General features: G+C 48.0%; 1 protein-coding gene across 2 annotated transcripts in view; it reads left to right on the plus strand.

Moving 5' to 3' along the window:
• Nucleotides 1-23,047, plus strand: part of LOC137536357 (hexokinase HKDC1-like) — a 108,325-nt gene that overhangs the window by 64,284 nt on the left and 20,994 nt on the right. For both annotated transcript variants that reach the window (XM_068258538.1, XM_068258539.1), the window contains exon 15: nt 21,358-21,541. In XM_068258538.1, the coding sequence (XP_068114639.1) occupies nt 21,358-21,541 (184 nt within the window). The remainder of the gene's footprint in view (nt 1-21,357; nt 21,542-23,047) is intronic.

Here is a 23,047-nt window from a genome sequence, read left to right on the forward strand (position 1 = left end):
TAGGGAACTCATCACATGCGATACTAAGGGTGTAATTTATTGCTTGACATGCCCTTGTGGTAAGATATATGTGGGACGTACCAAGAGATCCCTATCGAGTAGGATTGGCGAACACTTAAACAACATTGGAAAGGGGTGGCAAGGACACCCACTCTCCAAACATTTTGAAAACTACCACAATCGTTGTGTAAGGGAGGTGGTTTACTTTGGATTAGAGGTGGTACGTAAGAATGTGAGGGGTGGTGATTATCTTGCCAAAATGTCAAGGCAGGAAAGTAGGTGGATCTTTAATTTAGATACCCTTGCGCCAAAGGGATTGAATGAGGAGTTGGAGTTGTTTGGATTTATGAAGTAGATGTGGAGTGCTGTATGAGGGAGAATTCTGGTTCCCTGTGGGCGACTGGTTTTTTTGAGGATCTTGGGATTAGTAATGATACTTATTTTAATTGATAAGATATGAGATATCTGTAGCATAGACGGACCCATCGCGAGGAACTCTTAATGTATATACACCTTGGTGGCATAGATCTTATAAGTAGACCTCAGGACACATCAATTTATATGTCCTTTAAGTTTTGGAAAATGTGAGGTTTACGAGTGGAGATATCCCTTTAACCACCCTGGCGTTCTGATTAAATCGCCAGGGTGGCTGCGGGAGGGTTTTTTTTAAATAAAAAAAAAACTATTTCATGCAGCCAACTGAAAGTTGGCTGCATGAAAGCCCACTAGAGGGCGCTCCGGAGGCGATCTTCCGATCGCCTCCGGCGCCCAGAATAAACAAGGAAGGCCGCAATGAGCGGCCTTCCTTGTTTTGCTTATATCGTCGCCATAGCGACGAGCGGAGTGACGTCATCGACGTCAGCCGACGTCCTGACGTCAGCCGCCTCCGATCCAGCCCTTAGCGCTGGCCGGAACTTTTTGTTCCGGCTACGCTGGGCTCAGGCGGCTGGGGGGACCCTCTTTCGCCGCTGCTCGCGGCGAATCGCCGCAGAGCGGCGGCGATCAGGCAGCACACGCGGCTGGCAAAGTGCCGGCTGCGTGTGCTGCTTTTTATTTCATTAAAATCGGCCCAGCAGGGCCTGAGCGGCAGCCGCTGGCGGTGTTGGACGAGCTGAGCTCGTCCAGACCGCTCAGCTGGTTAAAGGATAACTGTAGTGAGAGGGATGCCATATTTATTTCCTTTTAAGCAATACCAGTTGCCTGGCAGCCCTGATGGTCTATTTGCCTAAAGAAGTGTCTGAATCACACCAGAAACAAGCATGCAGCTAATCTTGTCATATCTTTCTAAATTTGTCAGAAACACCTGATCTGCTGCATGCTTGTTTAGGGCCTATGGCTGAAAGTATTAGAGGCAGAGGATTAGCTGAATAGCCAGGCAACTGGTATTGCTTAAAAGGAAATAAATATGGCAGCCTCCATATCCCTCTCACTACAGTTCTCCTTTAATGGAGAAGAAGGGGAGGAGCTGCGATTTGGATGTCAGCTGCTATAAAATGGCAACAGGTTCAGTAGCTCCAAAGATTCTGATGAAGACGGTCGTTACCGTCGAAACATGTCAATCAAAAGCATACTGCAGTAGAAGTGGAGGGGCGCCCCATCTTATCTACTAGGCAGCACACTTCCTCTGCCTGTCTGCCTGTCTGCCTGAGGAGAACGTATAGACGGAGCATCAGCCTAGGTGGAACGCAAGGAAGTGGCCTAAGCAGCATGAGTGAGACGCACTGGAGGAAGTGACGTCATCACTAAGGAGTTGAGAACCGGAAGTTGATGCCGAAGTGAGAGCCGGCGGCGAGAGACGGTTTGCCACTGCTGACTCCAACGCATGCTTACCGGAACCTACCCTCTGAAGTGGCCAGCCCGGGAGTTGCCCCGTTTGGAGCTGGGACGTTGCAACCACCCCGCCGGGGAACATCACAGAAGGTGAGGTGGCTATACAAATACTTGAAGTACCTTTAGTCGCTCCGGATTTTGCACAGGGACTATCCACATGGAGATGTATAGTACCCATGGAACGGGGATTTAGCCATATTGTGATTAAGTTGAAGATCTGCTTCCAGAACTCCCGCATATGCTAATATTGGAATTCAAGTAATTGGAATAATCTTGTCTAAGTATCGTAAACTCCCTCCCTGAGGTTTTTTGCAATACAGATTACTCATTTACAACACATATTTTTATCTTTTTTATATTTTTATATTTTTTGCTTTTTTGATTTTTATAGGTAATGCCTTTTAAAGGGAACCAGTACGCCCTGGTGTGGAGGTGTGTATGCATATGTGGGTGTGTGTATGAAGTATAAGGTGACTTATTGTTGTTTAAAGGTTCTTAATTAGATATATTTTAACCATATAAGAACATAATAAATTTTTAAAGTATAACCAAACAGAGTGGAATTTGTTATGTCTAGCGCACCTCTCAATATATTCTTATATCCATTTTCTCCTGTATGGTAGGGAATGGGGGTTAACCCCACCCGAGTAGGTTGCAGCAGGGGACAGTATTGCACAGTAACAATTCCGTGTTATAAATCAGTGTATACCACAATTTTTTAGGCAGCGCCCTCTAATCAGTTTAATCTCGTTGATTATGTTTAACGCAATATTGGTCTTAAAACACGTACCTAATTTACATACAGCAGGATTTATAAAAATACTGGTCTTGTGTTAAACATGAGCACTACTGGCTCCTCTACAATGAGCCCATTCTGCCTTTGTGTGTGCGCCTCCTCTGTGTGTGCCTCCGCTGTGTGCACTACCACTGTGCACGCCTCCTTCTGTGTGCGCCTCTCCTGTGTACACATTTTCTGTTTTTGCCTCTTTTGTGTACACCTTCTGTGACGAACATTACGGAAAGTCGTGCGCGTAAACGCCAACGATTTTCGTATGGCCCCACACAGTTACTGTCAGCCCTGGGTAGAATAACAAATGCACAATAGATGTCAATTTCCCTCTCTCTTACTGAGAGAGGGCAGCCCTCCCCCACATCCTGTTCAGGTCAGGGAAAAAATGTCACACGTGGCTAGCTTCCCTGGGGAGAAGCCATTTGGCTACAGCTCATCTTTCCCCAAAAGGAAAACCTCCTCAAACTGGTTGAGATTCAAATTTCCCTCCAAAAACTCATAGCTTCACACAATGGGAACATTTACTTTATTAATAATTCAAAAAAGGTTTGGCACAGCAAGACCAAAATTACATTTTCTGATACCTAGGAAACAGTTCTATCGTTCACCTAAAGTGCACGTTTCTAGCTATCAGGGATCCATATAGAAACCACTTTATCCGGCCTGCGTAGAGCAAATTCGACAGACTAGGCGTGTATAGACTCATTTAATACAGAGTCGCATGCTGCTTATGAATATGGTCGCGCATTTGCGATGCACCCATCTGGGGCGGAATTACACAAATTATTAATAATTGGTACATTCCTTGCTCCAAGTCTGTGGGTGGCATCCTGACTTTCAGGAGGTAACCCTGCCTCAAACACACCTACTTTCCAGGTAGTGACCGCCCCAAAACTCTGGTCAGTAAAAAGCGTTTGCAAGGAACTCCACCCAGTTCTTCAATTCCCATCTACCAGGAAGGTCTAGGCATGTGCTCAAGGAGAACCGGGCGCATGTTGTGTACAAAGACTTTAACCTGAATGCCTACTTTAAACTGGACTATTTTCTTCATCCTTCAAATGGACTGCTCAGCTAACTAAGTAAGAACTTTCTGACTTTATTCCTTTTTATTTTTAAGCTCTGTGTTTTATATGTTAATAGGTGTATATAACTGTATGTAATGCATTTGTGTTATTAAACGTTTAAAAATCGTTTAGCGGTTATGACCTGTTGCTGAACATACACAATCGTACCTATTCTCCTGAACTCGCTACCCTGTGTTTAATAGAAGTATACACCTTTATAACCCGTATGCGAGAACCCGGCCCAGACATAACGATCTGACCCAGATTCTTGCATACTGCTAAGGGTTAATAGAGCGTTCTCGAAGTCCTAGTAAAATGACAGTAGCGGGCTGTGTAACTCGCTTGGTGGCAGATCTTTGAATTGTGTATGTGTGTGGAGTGATTCGGTTGGTATCAGAACGCTCCCTTCGCGAGTCAGTTCATCAAATTGCGAACGCGGGTTACCCTTCGTGATGAACAAATGACCGTGTAAGAGGATTTCTGACGCTGATCGATTTACCCCATCCGCAGACCGGCCTAGCGGTCTGTGACATTTGTTTGGCAGCTTACTGGGATTTGTGTATGTTCAGAACATTAACGGCAACGTTATTTGATTAACCTGCCAGAACAGATCAAAAATCTGTGGTCGATAACCGGTGCATTACCATTTATATAGACTAAACGTGTAGCACAGAGTTCCCCCCCCCAATCTCTTTTGCTATCCTATCTTTTATTTGGCAAAAATGGCTGCAGCAAGATACAAGAAAATGTCAGTGGCAGACCTAGCAAACTTGTGTGAGGAAAAAGGCATTATGACGTATAGAAAAAAGAAATCCCAATTGATCGAGGACTTGTTGCGACTGACTACCCAGCCGGAGCAGATGCTGGGAGAGCACACTCCTGGTTCAGACGGTGCTGTAACTGGGGCAGAGGAAAGTGAGCGGTTGGAGCAAAGAAACCCACTTCCAGACCCAGAGGAAAACGGTACTGCGTCTGAACCGGTCACTGTAACTGCTGAGGAGCATGGTGGCCGGCAGGAGCCCGCCCATGCCAACCTGTTCTGTGTTCCTGATGCTGGAATGCAACCTGGATTACAAAGGCTGTTGGAGACAAATCCTGAGCTGTACATGCAGATTGTCAGAGAAAATGCTGACCGTGCAGAACGCCAGCGCCAGGCGGAAATGGAAGCCTCAGAACGCCGGGAGCAGGCGGAACGGGAAGCCTCCGAGCGCCGGTGGTTTGCTGAGAGAGAAGCGGAAAGAGAGGAGAGAGCAGCCGCACGCAGACATGACCTTGAAATGGCCAACCTGCGAGCGCAAGGCCAAAATCCCTCGCAAAGTGCTCCGGAACCACGGCCCACAGCAGGCCCGTTTGGGACTCCAAAGTTTAAATTCCCAGAAATGGAGAAGGGAACCGACCCGGACACTTATTTACACTCCTTTGAAAAGACTTGTCGTCAGCATCATTTGCCCCAGGAGCAGTGGGCGAGATATCTGACACCCAACTTGCGGGACAAAGCGCTTGAGGCGTTTGTGGACTTACCCGCTGACAAGGACAATGACTATGCTGCGATAAAAGCTGCAATTATCGCCAAATACCAGCTGACCCCAGAGGTCTATCGCAAAAAGTTTCGCTCCCTGCAGAAAGGCCACACCGACTCTTACACCGACCTGGAGAGTCGCCTGCTGACTGTGTTCAGGCAGTGGTCACGGGGCCTCAAAAAAGACTCTCACCAAGGTCTGGAGGACCTCATCGTGCAGGAGCAGTTGCTGAACTGCTGCACTCCAGATGTCCGGCAGTTTGTCTTGGAGCGGAAGCCTGAATCCGCCAAAGCTGCCGCAGAACTTGCAGACACTTTTGTGGCCACCCGTGTGCCGGACAGCCGCAAACCTCCAGTCCCGAGCTGGAGAGGGGGGAGACCTATGCAACCCAGCTCTCCTCCCCCTGCTAACCGTGGGAATCGGGTCCCACAGCCACAGAGGCCGGATGCTGCACCTGCTACTCATCCGCCTGATGCCACATATGTTCCGAAGTGTTACCACTGTGGACAGCGAGGACACCTCAAGTCTGCCTGCCCCGAGGTGAGGACGCCGTCTCCAGAGCCTAGCGCAGAAGTGGCTAGCGCATCCTCTACTGCACACGCCTACCTCATCATGGGAGCAGCAAATCCTCGACTTTCCGGAAATCATCAAGTCGTGGAAGTTAACGACCAGATCGCTGTTGGTTTCCGTGACACAGGCGCAGAGCTTACCTTGGTTCGCTCTCATCTTGTAGCCAGGGAGAATTTCCTGCCTAATGAGCGTGTCACACTTTTGGGAGTTGGTGGCGCACACGCACGCATCGCCAAAGCTCGTGTTGTTCTCGATTGGGGAAGGGGCCGCCAGTCAAAAGTTGTGGGGGTGACAGATGACATCCCAGTGCCTGTGCTGTTGGGCACCGATCTTGGCACCCTACGATCCTTTTATGAACCTGTGATCAACACCCCGGATTGCCAGTCTGGACCCACTCAGGTACTGTACAAGCTTGGGGTGGGACAGAGGGAGGCAGCAAGGGTAATGGTACCTAGCCCTCCTAGGGAAGGAGGCCAGGAAGCGGTACCTGCTTCTAATGGACAGCTGTCTAATCACGGTTTGTCTGATTCTAAACCTGTCACTGTTGTTCCAGATACCTGTGTACATGATGTGAAAAATGAACGTAACTGTGATGTTAATGTTGTACCAGATGTTGCTAATAGATTTCATGCTGAATCTCCTATTACTAAAAATGATTTATGTTTAAGTGTGATTGCCTCTAACCTAAGAGGTAACAGTCTTGTGTTGCCTGGGTCATATCCGTGCTTGGCAGTGGAAGCAGGCCAGGTGTCAGAGCAGGCAGCAGGGGGCCTAGACCTCCCCTCCTGCTATGACAGCCAGAGTGCTCCACCATTGCCTGCTGTTAACAAACAGCTGGTGGAGACAGGCCGCACCTTCCCTGTCTCACCCTTGCATGTTTTCCCCTTGCAGAAGCAACCCAGTGCAAAACTGCCCAGAGGTCCACCCTCTATCCTTCCTGGAGAAGGGGCAAGCCTCGCCACCCCGGTAAAGGCTGATTCGTTTTTTAAAATGTGCTCTAATGTCCACCTAGGTTGTGCTGACCAAAATGTTGTGCCAAGGTGTAGTCAGTTAGAGCAGGGGTATGCCACGCTGCTTCCAGATTCGCAGGCTGACACCCGAGAGTCAGGAAGTGACCCGGATGTCAGCCAACGACTCTCTCCCTTACAGGAAGCGCTACGCAAACCCAGCCAGGCCTTTAGAGGTAAGCCTGTGGGTGTGCATTGCACCATCCGCAAAGCGGACACTGGGACACACCGGACCATGAGGCCTTATGCTTCTGGTGAGTTGTCTAAAGGGCAGTCAGATAAGAAGTCGAGAACCCGTTCAGTAGCTAAGCGGCGCGTAGAGCGGGTCATGCAGACCCACTCTGTGCGTCCGACTGGTAGGGGGGAGATGTGACGAACATTACGGAAAGTCGTGCGCGTAAACGCCAACGATTTTCGTATGGCCCCACACAGTTACTGTCAGCCCTGGGTAGAATAACAAATGCACAATAGATGTCAATTTCCCTCTCTCTTACTGAGAGAGGGCAGCCCTCCCCCACATCCTGTTCAGGTCAGGGAAAAAATGTCACACGTGGCTAGCTTCCCTGGGGAGAAGCCATTTGGCTACAGCTCATCTTTCCCCAAAAGGAAAACCTCCTCAAACTGGTTGAGATTCAAATTTCCCTCCAAAAACTCATAGCTTCACACAATGGGAACATTTACTTTATTAATAATTCAAAATAGGTTTGGCACAGCAAGACCAAAATTACATTTTCTGATACCTAGGAAACAGTTCTATCGTTCACCTAAAATGCACGTTTCTAGCTATCAGGGATCCATATAGAAACCACTTTATCCGGCCTGCGTAGAGCAAATTCGACAGACTAGGCGTGTATAGACTCATTTAATACAGAGTCGCATGCTGCTTATGAATATGGTCGCGCATTTGCGATGCACCCATCTGGGGCGGAATTACACAAATTATTAATAATTGGTACATTCCTTGCTCCAAGTCTGTGGGTGGCATCCTGACTTTCAGGAGGTAACCCTGCCTCAAACACACCTACTTTCCAGGTAGTGACCGCCCCAAAACTCTGGTCAGTAAAAAGCGTTTGCAAGGAACTCCACCCAGTTCTTCAATTCCCATCTACCAGGAAGGTCTAGGCATGTGCTCAAGGAGAACCGGGCGCATGTTGTGTACAAAGACTTTAACCTGAATGCCTACTTTAAACTGGACTATTTTCTTCATCCTTCAAATGGACTGCTCAGCTAACTAAGTAAGAACTTTCTGATTTTATTCCTTTTTATTTTTAAGCTCTGTGTTTTATATGTTAATAGGTGTATATAACTGTATGTAATGCATTTGTGTTATTAAACGTTTAAAAATCGTTTAGCGGTTATGACCTGTTGCTGAACATACACAATCGTACCTATTCTCCTGAACTCGCTACCCTGTGTTTAATAGAAGTATACACCTTTATAACCCGTATGCGAGAACCCGGCCCAGACATAACGATCTGACCCAGATTCTTGCATACTGCTAAGGGTTAATAGAGCGTTCTCGAAGTCCTAGTAAAATTACAGTAGCGGGCTGTGTAACTCGCTTGGTGGCAGATCTTTGAATTGTGTATGTGTGTGGAGTGATTCGGTTGGTATCAGAACGCTCCCTTCGCGAGTCAGTTCATCAAATTGCGAACGCGGGTTACCCTTCGTGATGAACAAATGACCGTGTAAGAGGATTTCTGACGCTGATCGATTTACCCCATCCGCAGACCGGCCTAGCGGTCTGTGACACCTTCTCTGTGTGCACCTCCTCTGTATGCGCCTCCTTTGTGTGTACCTCCTCTCTGTGCGCCTACTCTGTGTGCGCGGCTTCTCCGTTTGCTACTTCTTTGTGTGCGCCTCCTCTGTGTGTGCTTCCTCTGTCTGCAACCTCTGTGTGTGTCTCCTCTGTGTACACCTAGTGTTGGGCGAACATCTAGATGTTCGGGTTCGGGCCGAACAGGCCGAACATGGCCGCGATGTTCGGGTGTTCGACCCGAACTCCGAACATAATGGAAGTCAATGGGGACCCGAACTTTTGTGCTTTGTAAAGCCTCCTTACATGCTACATACCCCAAATTTACAGGGTATGTGCACCTTGGGAGTGGGTACAAGAGGAAAAAAATTTTAGCAAAAAGAGGTTATAGTTTTTGAGAAAATCGATTTTAAAGTTTCAAAGGGAAAACTGTCTTTTAAATGCGGGAAATGTCTGTTTTCTTTGCACAGGTAACATGCTTTTTGTCGGCATGCAGTCATAAATGTAATACATATAAGAGGTTCCAGGAAAAGGGACCGGTAACGCTAACCCAGCAGCAGCACACGTGATGGAACAGGAGGAGGGTGGCGCAGGAGGAGAAGGCCACGCTTTGTGAGACACAACAACCCAGGCCTTGCATGAGGACAAGAAGCGTGCGGATAGCATGCTTTGTACCGCCATGCAGTCATAAATGTAATAAAGATAAGAGGTTCCATAAACAGGGACCGGCAACGCTAACCCAGCAGCAGCAGCAGCACACGTGATGGAACAGGAGCAGGCGCAGGAGGAGAAGGCCACGCTTTGTGAGACACAACAACCCAGGCCTTGCATGAGGTACCGCCATGCAGTCATAAATGTAATAAAGATAAGTGGTTCAATAAACAGGGACCACGCGGCAACGCTAACCCAGCAGCAGCAGACGTGATGGAACAGGAGGAGGCGCAGGAGGAGAAGGCCACGCTTTGTGAGACACAACAACCCAGGCCTTGCATGAGGTACCGCCATGCAGTCATAAATGTAATAAAGATAAGTGGTTCAATAAACAGGGACCACGCGGCAACGCTAACCCAGCAGCAGCAGACGTGATGGAACAGGAGGAGGCGCAGGAGGAGAAGGCCACGCTTTGTGAGACACAACAACCCAGGCCTTGCATGAGGTACCGCCATGCAGTCATAAATGTAATAAAGATAAGTGGTTCAATAAACAGGGACCACGCGGCAACGCTAACCCAGCAGCAGCAGACGTGATGGAACAGGAGGAGGCGCAGGAGGAGAAGGCCACGCTTTGTGAGACACAACAACCCAGGCCTTGCATGAGGACAAGAAGCGTGCGGATAGCATGCTTTGTACCGCCATGCAGTCATAAATGTAATAAAGATAAGAGGTTCCATAAACAGGGACCATGCGGCAACGCTAACCCAGCAGCAGCAGACGTGATGGAGCAGGAGGAGAAGGCCACGCTTTGTGAGACACAACAACCCAGGCCTTGCATGAGGTACCGCCATGCAGTCATAAATGTAATAAAGATAAGTGGTTCAATAAACAGGGACCACGCGGCAACGCTAACCCAGCAGCAGCAGACGTGATGGAACAGGAGGAGGCGCAGGAGGAGAAGGCCACGCTTTGTGAGACACAACAACCCAGGCCTTGCATGAGGACAAGAAGCGTGCGGATAGCATGCTTTGTACCGCCATGCAGTCATAAATGTAATAAAGATAAGTGGTTCAATAAACAGGGACCACGCGGCAACGCTAACCCAGCAGCAGCAGACGTGATGGAACAGGAGGAGGCGCAGGAGGAGAAGGCCACGCTTTGTGAGACACAACAACCCAGGCCTTGCATGAGGACAAGAAGCGTGCGGATAGCATGCTTTGTACCGCCATGCAGTCATAAATGTAATAAAGATAAGAGGTTCCATAAACAGGGACCGGCAACGCTAACCCAGCAGCAGCAGCAGCACACGTGATGGAACAGGAGCAGGCGCAGGAGGAGAAGGCCATGCTTTTTGAGACACAACAACCCAGGCCTTGCATGAGGACAAAAAGCGTGCGGATATAGCAGCAATGCTTTTTGCCGCCATGCAGTCATAAATGTAATACAGATGAGAGGTTCAATAAACAGGGACCGGAAACGCTACACCATCCCAGATGTTCATTGGTCATGTTACTTGGTTGGGGTCCTGGAGTGTTGCGTAGTCATTTCCAATCCAGGATTGATTCATTTTACTTTGAGTCAGACGGTCTGCATTTTCTGTGGAGAGGCGGATACGCCGATCTGTGACGATGCCTCCGGCAGCACTGAAACAGCGTTCCGACATAACGCTGGCTGCCGGGCAAGCCAGCACCTCTATTGCGTACATTGCCAGTTCGTGCCAGGTGTCTAGCTTCGATACCCAATAGTTGAAGGGTGCAGATGGATTGTTCGACACAGCTACGTCATCTGACATGTAGTCCTTGACCATCTTCTCCAGGCGATCGGTGTTGGAGGTGGATCTGCACGCTTCCTGTTCAGTGGGCTGCTGCTGCATGGGTGTCAGAAAATTTTCCCACTCCAAGGACACTGCCGATACCATTCCCTTTTGGGCACTAGCTGCGGCTTGCGTTGTTTGCTGCCCTCCTGGTCGTCCTGGGTTTGCGGAAGTCAGTCTGTCGGCGTACAACTGGCTAGAGGAGGGGGAGGATGTCAATCTCCTCTCTAAAGTCTCCACAAGGGCCTGCTGGTATTCTTCCATTTTGACCTGTCTGACTCTTTCTTCAAGCAGTTTTGGAACATTGTGTTTGTACCGTGGATCCAGAAGGGTATAAACCCAGTAATTGGTGTTGTCCAGAATGCGCACAATGCGTGGGTCGCGTTCAATGCAGTCTAGCATGAATTGAGCCATGTGTGCAAGAGTCCTACCAGAATCCTCATCATCCTCTTGTGAGCGTTGTGATAGTTGTTGTGATGCATCATAGTCGTCACCTTCCTCCTGGTCTGCTTCTGCTGACCATTCGCGCTGAATTGTGGAAGTCCAACGTGCACCGCTCTGGCCCTCGTCAGTGGTGGCATGAAATTCCTGCTCCAACTCCAGCTGTTCCTCCTCCTCTTCTTCGTCATAGCTGCTGGGGCCAGCGTTCCCTGAGGCGGATGGCCTGATGTTGGTACCATCACGCTGATCGTTTTCTCCTTCAGATTCCCCCAGTTGCAGTGCTGGTCGTAATGGAGAAAGCTACGCTTACGGATCATTACGCGTAATTTTACGCTATTACGCATTACGAAATTACGCTTACGGCATAGACAGTCAATTTCGGTACATGTCTATAATTACGCATAGCACTTACGCAATTACGCGTAAGTATACCGTAATTCGGGTTATTACGTTATAGGTTTACGCGTAAAATCCTACTAGCAATTAATGCGTAAGGTCATGCTGCCAAGCGGAAAAGTTGACGCATGGATCAATGTTAGGTAGCCGCCGACTTTAAGGGTTAATAGCAAAGCCCCCTTAAGTGCTAAGAGCCTCAAATTTGGAGAATATATTAAGGAGATCAGAAGGAATAAGACGAAAAAAGTTTTTTTCAAAAAGACCTTATAGTTTTTGAGAAAATCGATGTTAAAGTTTCAAAGGAAAAATATATACATTTAAAAACCCGCCGACTTTAACGGTTAATAGCAAAGCCTGCTTAAAATTTAGGAACACCAAATTCACAGGGTATATTAAGGGGATCAGTGGGAATAAGAGGAAAAATTTTTTTTTCAAAAAGACCTTATAGTTTTTGAGAAAATCGATTTTTAAGTTTCAAGGGCGAAAATGTCTTTTAAATGCGGAAAATGTCAGTTTTTTTTGCACAGGTAACAATAGTGTTTTATTTTCATAGATTCCCCCAAGTGGGAAGAGTTTTACTTACTTCGTTCTGAGTGTGGGAAATATAAAAAAAAAAACGACGTGGGGTCCCCCCTCCCAGACCTCTTTAACCCCTTGTCCCCCATGCAGACTGGGATAGCCAGAATGCGGAGCACCGGCCGCGTGGGGCTCCGCACCCTGACTATACCAGCCCGCATGGTCCATGGATTGGGGGGTCTCGGAAGGGGAGGGGCAGCCAAGCTTTCCCCTCCCCCTCCGAGCCCTTGTCCAATCCAAGGACAAGGGGCTCTTCTCCACCTCCGATGGGCGGTGGAGGTGGAGGCCGCGATTTCCTGGGGAGGGGTTCATGGTGGCATCTGGGAGTCCCCTTTAAAAAGGGGTCCCCCAGATGCCCACCCCCCTCCCAGGAGAAATGAGTATAGAGGTACTTGTAGTACCCCTTACCCATTTCCTTTAAGAGTTAAAAGTAAATAAACACACAAACACATAGAAAAAGTATTTTAATTGAACAAAAAACATAACCACGAAAAAAGTCCTTTAATATTCTTAATTAACCATTAATACTTACCTGTCCCTTTAAAAGCCAGTTCCCACGCAATATCCTCGGAAATATACTAATCAGTTACAATGTAACAAAGTTATTACAATGTAACAACTTTGTTACTTTGTAACACCACCGCACCCGACGTCACTCGCTGCTCACCCGCCGGCCGCCGCATACACGCTAGTCCCCGCCGGCTCCCGCCGTCCACTCCGCCCACACCTGTCACTCATATACATGCTGGCACCCATGGGTGCCAGCATGTATATAGGTGACATGTGGGAGAGGCGGGGAGGGCAGCGGAGCCGGCGGGGACTTAGCGTCCCTTCACCCGACAGAGCTCTGAGCTATATTAGCTCAGAGCTCTCGAAAGCATCTTTGTATTTGGGCTCCAAGGAGCCCCATTGGTCCTTAGCAGACCAATGGGGTTCCTTCAAATCAGAAGGAACCCCATTGGTCTGCTAAGGACCAATGGGGCTCCTTGGAGCCCAAATACAAAGATGCTTAGAGAGCTCTGAGCTATAGCTCAGAGCTCTGTCGGTCCGTGCAGCGCTCCCAGATGCCACCATGAACCCCTCCCCAGGAAATCGCGGCCTCCACCTCCACCGCCCATCGGAGGTGGAGAAGAGCCCCTTGTCCTTGGATTGGACAAGGGCTCGGAGGGGGAGGGGAAAGCTTGGCTGCCCCTCCCCTTCCGAGACCCCCCAATCCATGGACCATGCGGGCTGGTATAGTCAGGGTGCGGAGCCCCACGCGGCCGGTGCTCCGCATTCTGGCTATCCCAGTCTGCATGGGGGACAAGGGGTTAAAGAGGTCTGGGAGGGGGGACCCCACGTCGTTTTTTTTTTATATTTCCCACACTCAGAACGAAGTAAGTAAAACTCTTCCCACTTGGGGGAATCTATGAAAATAAAACACTATTGTTACCTGTGCAAAAAAAACTGACATTTTCCGCATTTAAAAGACATTTTCGCCCTTGAAACTTAAAAATCGATTTTCTCAAAAACTATAAGGTCTTTTTGAAAAAATTTTTTTTCCTCTTATTCCCACTGATCCCCTTAATATACCCTGTGAATTTGGTGTTCCTAAATTTTAAGCAGGCTTTGCTATTAACCGTTAAAGTCGGCGGGTTTTTAAATGTATATATTTTTCCTTTGAAACTTTAACATCGATTTTCTCAAAAACTATAAGGTCTTTTTGAGAAAAAATTTTTTCCTCTTATTCCTTCTGATCTCCTTAATATATTCTCCAAATTTGAGGCTCTTAGCACTTAAGGGGGCTTTGCTATTAACCCTTAAAGTCGGCGGCTTTTTTATATTATACGGGAGCGTAATATAACGCGATTACGGCAGACTGTGTAATTTCAATGGGAGTTTACTGTCTTACGCGTAATTTGTTACGCGTAAAACGTAACCCAACCTTACACGTAACGCTTACGGTGCATTTGTAGTGAATTACGATGCGTAATTACGCTAATGCGTAATTTCGGCCCAGCACTGCCCAGTTGCATCATGACAGCTGTTTCCTTGATTTTCAACATTGACCTCTTCAGTAAACACAGCAGTGGTATGGTAATGCTGACTGAAGAGTTGTCACTGCTCACAAGCAACGTGGATTGCTCAAAATTTTGGAGGACTTGGCAGAGGTCCAACATGTTGGCCCAATCGGATCCACAGAAGCTTGGCAGCTGTCCGGATGCGCCTCGGTACTGCGCCGTCATGTACTGGACCACTGCACTCTTCTGCTCACAAAAGCGTGCTAGCATGTGCAGCGTAGAATTCCAGCGCGTAGGGACATCACACAGCAAGCGATGGTGGGGGAGATTGAAGCGCTCCTGCATCTTGGCGAGTGCCCCCGAAGCAGTACTGGAATTTCTACAATGTTTGGCCACTCGACGCACCTTCAACAGAAGATCGGCCACGCCTGGGTATGTCCTCAGGAACCGCTGAACTACTAGGTTCATCACGTGCGCCAGGCAAGGGATGTGTGTCAGCTTAGCCAACCTTAAAGCGCGAATGAGATTACTCCCATTATCACACACAACCATGCCCGGTTTCAAGTCCAGCGGAGCCAGCCACAAATCCGTCTGTTCCTTTATTCCCTTCCAAATTTCCTCCCCTGTGTGCTGCTTATCCCCAAGGCAGATCAGCTTCAGCAACGCTTGCTGACGCATGCCAACAGCTGTGCTGCACTGCTTCCACGATCCTACTGCTGCTGGGTTAGCGTTTCCGGATGAGGTACAGCTTTGAGATGCGTTGGAGGAGAAGGAGTCAGAGAGGTAGGTGCTGCTGTTGTTATCCAGTGGGACGGCGGTGCAGCTGTTTGCGGCGTGGGCAACACCCGCGCCGTAGCAGGTGAGGATTCGCTGCCAGGCTCCACAAGGTTCACCCAGTGCGCGGTAAGGGAGATGTATCGACCCTGTCCGAACGCACTCGTCCAAGTGTCAGTGGTGAGGTGAACCTTGCAGGCAACGGCATTCTTCAAGCTTCGGGTTATTTTGCTGACCACGTGCTCATGCAACTCAGGCACTGCAGAGCGCGCAAAGTGGTAGCGGCTGGGAACCACGTAACGTGGGATGGCCACTGACATCATGCCCTTGAAGCTGTTTGTCTCCACCACTCGATATGGCAGCATTTCGCAGGCCAGAAGCTTGGCTATGCTGGCTGTTACTGCCACGGCCCGGGGTTCATTTGCTGGCAATTTCCTCTTGCGCTCAAACATCTCCGACACAGACAACTGAACCGTAGCGCTGCACACGGAAGGGCTGTTGGTTGTTGTGTTTGATGAACACTGGGAGACCTCAAGAGCACTACTCCGGAAAGTGACAGTGTCAGCGTCGTCTGATGTTTGTGAATGTTGTGAACCACGCAATGGCTGGGCTACTGCTGCTGCTGAGGCGGGTCTGGTGGTGAGTCTGGTGAACCCAAGGGAGGCAGTGTTGCTGGTACCCTGTCCTGCCGCGTTTGCCCACAGAGTGGGATGTTTGGATAGCATGTGGCGGCTCATGCTGGTGGTGGAGAGGTTGTTAATACTTTTCCCCCTGCTCAGGCGAGTCTTGCACACCTTGCAAATCGCCATGGTAACATCCTCAGTGCAGTCTTCAAAGAAAGCCCAGACTTTGGAGCACCTGCCTCCTTGCTGGCGATTTCTGTTTCCTCCTCTTTTGCCTCTCACTCTAACTTCCACACTTGTGGTGCCTGAAATTGCGCGCCGCCTACCTTGTGGCACAAGGCGAACTCGTGCAGCAGTGGGTTCTTCAACAGACTCATCTGTGCTGCTGCTACGACGGCGATGTTCTCGTTCACAAATAAAATCTGGGTCTCTGTCCACATTGTCCATACCCTCCTCTTCCATCTCCTCAAACTCGTCATATGTCATTGTGGGGGGCCGCCGCCGTGGAGTAGAGCTCCCCAGAACAACCTCTGCGCAGCTCACTCCAACGTCGTCTTCCAGATCTTGTCGGCCGACCTCCTGCAATTGCAACCCCTCCTGCCCAACTTGCTCTGGGATTTGGGTTTCCGAGTCCTCCTCGGACTCGCCTTGTATTTCAGTGCGCGGTGCATTTCCCACAGTTAATGGTTGTGAATCCGGGCACAACATTTCTGGCTGTTCCTCCATTGACCTTTGAAAGGTGGAAGTTTGTTGGGCTGGGAATAGCTCCTGCGAATACCCCATTGTGTCCTGAGGTAATTCATCGGGCTGGTTATCTGGCAGTTGTGTGCGTGGTGTCGCTGCCGGTTGTGTCAGCTTTGTGCCCACTGGCTCCTTGTAACTGGCTGAGGACTCGGACCTCGTGCGTGATGTGCTGGTGCTGCTTAACCCACTGCTGGACGCTTGAGAGGTCATCCAAGTAATTATCTGGTCCTGTTCTTTTGGATCTGTGAGGGTTGTTGTCCTGGACAACATGGGCGGTATTGAGTGGGTTTTCTTGGGTGCTCCCCTGTGGCCTGTACGTGAACCGTCAGGGGAAACACCTCTTCCCTTGCCCCTTCCTCTTTCACCGGATTTCTTCCTAATTTCACTTATCCTTACAGTACACGCTGACTGGCAGCAGTACAGTGGCAGTACAGAAATGCTATACAGTACCACTATTCCCAGCAGCGACACAGAGCACAATGCTATACAGTGGCAGGTGAGCGGTGTACTACTGTTCCCAGGCCCAGCAGACACAGAGTGGAAGTAAACACAATGCTATATAGTCTGGCTGAGCGGTGTACACAGAGTGGCAGTACACACAATGCTATAAAGTCTGGCTGAGCGGTGTACACAGAGTGGCAGTACACACAATGCTATATAGTCTGGCTGAGCCGTGTACACAGTGTCAGTAAACAATGCTATATATAGCGTGGCTGAGCGAGGTACACAGTGGCAGTACACACAATGCTATATAGTCTGGCTGAGCGGTGTACACACAGTGTCAGTAAACAATGGTATATAGTCTGGCTGAGCGGTGTACACAGAGTGTCAGTAAACAATGGTATATAGTCTGGCTGAGCGGTGTACACAGAGTGGCAGTAAACAATGGTATATAGTCTGGCTGAGCGGTGTACACAGAGTGGCAGTACACACAATGCTATATAGTCTGGCTGAGCGGTGTACACAGAGTGGCAGTACACACAATGATATATAGTCTGGCTGAGCCGTGTACACAGAGTGGCAGTACACACAATGCTATATAGTCTGGCTGAGCCGTGTACACAGAGTGTCAGTAAACAATGCTATATATAGCGTGGCTGAGCGAGGTACACAGTGGCAGTACACACAATGCTATATAGTCTGGCTGAGCGGTGTACACACAGTGTCAGTAAACAATGGTATATAGTCTGGCTGAGCGGTGTACACAGAGTGTCAGTAAACAATGGTATATAGTCTGGCTGAGCGGTGTACACAGAGTGGCAGTAAACAATGGTATATAGTCTGGCTGAGCGGTGTACACAGAGTGGCAGTACACACAATGCTATATAGTCTGGCTGAGCGGTGTACACAGAGTGGCAGTACACACAATGCTATATAGTCTGGCTGAGCGGTGTACACAGAGTGGCAGTACACACAATGCTATATAGTCTGGCTGAGCGGTGTACACAGAGTGGCAGTACACACAATGCTATATAGTCTGGCTGAGCGGTGTACACAGAGTGGCAGTACACACAATGATATATAGTCTGGCTGAGCCGTGTACACAGAGTGGCAGTACACACAATGATATATAGTCTGGCTGAGCCGTGTACACAGAGTGGCAGTACACACAATGCTATATAGTCTGGCTGAGCCGTGTACACAGAGTGTCAGTGAACAATGGTATATAGTCTGGCTGAGCGGTGTACACAGAGTGGCAGTAAACACAATGCTATATATAGCGTGGCTGAGCGAGGTGCACAGTGGCAGTACACACAATGCTATATAGTCAGGCTAAGCCGTGTACACAGAGTGTCAGAAAACACAATGCTATATATAGCGTGGCTGAGCGAGGTGCACAGTGGCAGTACACACAATGCTATATAGTCAGGCTGAGCCGTGTACACAGAGTGTCAGTGAACAATGGTATATAGTCTGGCTGAGCGGTGTACACAGAGTGGCAGTAAACACAATGCTATATATAGCGTGGCTGAGCGAGGTGCACAGTGGCAGTACACACAATGCTATATAGTCAGGCTAAGCCGTGTACACAGAGTGTCAGTGAACAATGGTATATAGTCTGGCTGAGCGGTGTACACAGAGTGTCAGAAAACACAATGCTATATATAGCGTGGCTGAGCGAGGTGCACAGTGGCAGTACACACAATGCTATATAGTCAGGCTGAGCCGTGTACACAGAGTGGCAGTAAACAATGGTATATAGTCTGGCTGAGCGGTGTACACAGAGTGTCAGTAAACAATGGTATATAGTCTGGCTGAGCGGTGTACACAGAGTGGCAGTAAACACAATGCTATATATAGCGTGGCTGAGCGAGGTGCACAGTGGCAGTACACACAATGCTATATAGTCAGGCTAAGCCGTGTACACAGAGTGTCAGAAAACACAATGCTATATATAGCGTGGCTGAGCGAGGTGCACAGTGGCAGTACACACAATGCTATAAAGTCAGGCTGAGCCGTGTACACAGAGTGTCAGTAAACAATGGTATATAGTCTGGCTGAGCGGTGAACACAGAGTGGCAGTAAACACAATGCTATATATAGCGTGGCTGAGCGAGGTGCACAGTGGCAGTACACACAATGCTATATAGTCAGGCTAAGCCGTGTACACAGAGTGTCAGAAAACACAATGCTATATATAGCGTGGCTGAGCGAGGTGCACAGTGGCAGTACACACAATGCTATGTAGTCTGGCTGAGCTGTGTACACAGAGTGGCAGTAAACACAATGCTATATATAGCGTGGCTGAGCGAGGTGCACAGTGGCAGTACACACAATGCTATGTAGTCTGGCTGAGCTGTGTACACAGAGTGGCAGTAAACACAATGCTATATATAGCGTGGCTGAGCGAGGTGCACAGTGGCAGTACACACAATGCTATGTAGTCTGGCTGAGCTGTGTACACAGAGTGTCAGAAAACACAATGCTATATATAGCGTGGCTGAGTGAGGTACACAGTGGCAGTAAACAATGCTATATATATAGTGTGGCTGAGCGAGCGGTGTACTACTGTTCCCAGCAGCGACACACAATGACTGGGGGGGACCCTGGCTAGCGTGGCTGGAGAGCGAATTACCCTGCCTGCCTACCCAAAGCTAAACCCACAGACAAATGGCGGAGATATGACGTGGTTCGGGTATTTATTTACCCGAACCACGTGACCGTTCGGCCAATCAGAGCGCGTTCGGGCCCGAACCACGTGACCCGTTCGGCCAATCACAGCGCTAGCCGAACGTTCGGGGAACGTTCGGCCATGCGCTCTTAGTTCGGCCATGTGGCCGAACGGTTTGGCCGAGCACCGTCAGGTGTTCGGCCGAACTCGAACATCACCCGAACAGGGTGATGTTCTGCAGAACCCGAACAGTGGCGAACACTGTTCGCCCAACACTATGTATACCTTCTCTGTGTGCAGCCTATGTGTGCACCTCCTCTGTATGCGCCTCCTTTGTGTGTGCCTCCTCTCTGTGCGCCTACTCTGTGTGCGCCTTCTCCGTTTTCTACTCCTTTGTGTGCGCTTCCTCTGTGTGTGCTTCCTCTGTCTGCAACCTCTGTGTGCGTCTTCTCTGTTTGCGCCTCCTCTGTGTACGCCTCCTCTGTGTTCTTGTAAGCACGAGTCATCTGTAGCTCGGATGTTTGTAACTTGAAGACTCCCTTAACTCCTTTAACCACTTAAAGACAACTGGACGAATATATTTGTCCAGTGTATTTGTGGAGAGTGCACCTCTAGTTTGTTACTAAATGAGGCACATGTGGTATCATTTTAACAGGGACAAGTTGTAGAATTAATTTTGGTGTGTCTAAAAGCTGTGACCCACCTCACATGAAAAATAGGTAGGGACAAACTCAATCAAACATAAAAAGTAATTTTCAGAATTATAATCAAACTTGGGAAAGTTTTAGCAACGCTACAAGAGACATATGTGGTATCATTTTAACCGTGATAGGTAATAGAATACAGTTTAAAGAGTTTTAGGGTTGAGGCCCATGCCTCCTGTATTCTTTTTAGTCACAAACTGAATCAAAAGAAATTAAAGTTCGCATATTCTGTACCAAAATAAAAGACTTGTAAAATGAAAACAAAGTGACAGAATATAAAAGAAAAAAACATATATTGTTACTTTAGGAACCTGGCTTTTTAAATGTGTATGCCATGAGGGTATATTACTATTATTTTTGAAAATAAGGTACAATGAGAAAGCAAAAAACAAAAAAAACAGAAAAGACCCCTTTATTTCCAAATACAATATTGTCACCATACATTGTGCTAGGAACATATTCTAAATGTTGCAATAACCAGGATGGATGAGCAAATAAAATTAGTGGTTTTAACTTATAGTCAGCACTGTTTAATGTAAAGCTATAATGGATGTAATTGGAGAAATAGTTTGTTTTTTCTATTTTTTCCCTTATTTTCCCTTTAAAATGTATAGAAAATAAGGTGATTACTAAACAAAATTACCACACACTGAAAGCCTAATTTGACCTGAAAAAATCAATGTATAGATCATTTAGGTGTGATAAGTAGTAATAAAGTTATTGGCCAATGAATGGAAGCAGCGCCTGTATGTGAAAATTGCTCTCGGGCTGAAGTGGTTAATATTTATACCTGGAGTAATCTAAGCTAGAGATTACTGTATATATCACAGCCATTTCACTAGGGCTTTTTTTTACTGTGTTTATGGTCTCCTATACCCCGCCCTATTACAATATAAACAAAGGTAAAGGCTAGAATATAACATATACGCACAGATTTATATGTATCTACTAATGCTGAATGGGAAAGGGTTGCTTCTACACCAGGTACTGGAAGCAATGTGTGCTACATGGAAGAAATGAAGAACATCGAGTTTGTGGAGGGGGAAGAAGGGAAGATGTGTATAAACACAGAATGGGGAGGATTTGGAGACAACGGCTGCCTGTCTGATATTCAGACCGAATATGACAAACATGTGGATGAAAAGTCACTGAATCCTGGAAAGCAGAGGTAACACCTGAGCATATGGGAGATATTGGGCAGGTTTACTGAGGTTGTCCTGAACTGGAGTCTATTGGAGAACATAAAAGTCCTGTGCTATTAAAAGGTATCCATAGAAGGTCCGCATACCACTTTAACAGGAACCTTTTATGGCTTCATCACGATATAGACACAATCGATCGTAAAAGCCAAACAATTGTTTCAGGACCGCACAGGGTCCCCTTCATTGAGGAATTGTATCTGTCCCTCGACAAAGGGGACCCTGTGTGGCCCCGAACTGATTGACTGCTTTACAATCAATTTGTATATGGTAATGGGGCAATAAAAAGTTCCTGTTAACCTCCCTGGCGTTATGATTATTTGTGGCGCACGGCCGCGGGAGGGTTTTTTTTTGCCTAATTTTTTTTTAACATGTAGCTAGCCTAGCGCTAGTTACATGCTTCCCCCCTCCCTGCGGCATCCGCCCAGCCCCTCCGATCGCCGCCGGCGCATAACCCCAACAGGAAATCCCGTTCTGAACAGGATTTCCTGTATGGGCTTCCCCCGTCGCCATGGCGATGATCGCGATGACATCATCGATGTCATTAACGTCGTGACGTCAGGGGGAGTCCCGATCCACCCCATAGCGCAGCCTGCGGGGGGGGGGGCTCTTTCGCGGCGGTGATCGGAACAAACACGCAGCTAGCAAAGTTTGAAAAAATTATGCAAATCGCCCCACCAGGGCCTGAGCAATCCTCCGCGGCGGCATAGCCCAAACGCAGCTCGGGATTACCGCCAAGGAGATTAAAGTGGTGTGCGGATAATCTTTAGATACTTGTATGGACTTTGGCTACTTGGTCCTGCACCCTGCACCTCTACTGGATGTTGGTGTGCGATTCTTGGGATTAGTATGCTATTAAAGGACATCTATTGTGAAACCAGATAATACACACACTCTGCAGTCATATAAAGGGATTATCAGGATACAGAGGAATAGAGACAATCATGCCCAATATTTTAGCACACAATATTTAAGTCTTACTGCTTCCCTAAAAAGCAGGAACTGGGAGGACCTTTAGCTTGACCAGAGGAGGTGAGCAGATCGCAGGAAATGCATATCCAATAAAATTATCTTTAAAACTCCATCCTAAATTAAGCTTGTTTCGTCACCCAAAATTACCCATTGCATAGCACTCTGGGGTGCCTCCCCGGGGGGTGTCCCCTGTGATAATTATCAAGTGGACCTTTTTCTGAAGTTCAACCCAACCTGTCCCCAATCTACGTGGAGGTGGAATTTTTCACCTGCCTAATACTGTGGTTGCTTAATAGCAACCCAGGTTTGTAAGTAGTATTTGTTTTCCACATTCTTTCATTGCCAGGAAATGCTACACTATCTGGCAATCCTGTTTTTTTTATGTTTCTTTTGCTTTCTCCTGATTCCTGAGGTTTGTCACCAGAATTTAATTGACCACACACTCCTCATCCTTTTAAGGCGATAGGACAGTATGCCACATGTCACCGCAACGGTGAAGGCTG

Source organism: Hyperolius riggenbachi, chromosome 10, assembly GCF_040937935.1.
Source record: "Hyperolius riggenbachi isolate aHypRig1 chromosome 10, aHypRig1.pri, whole genome shotgun sequence".
Taxonomy (NCBI): domain Eukaryota; kingdom Metazoa; phylum Chordata; class Amphibia; order Anura; family Hyperoliidae; genus Hyperolius; species Hyperolius riggenbachi.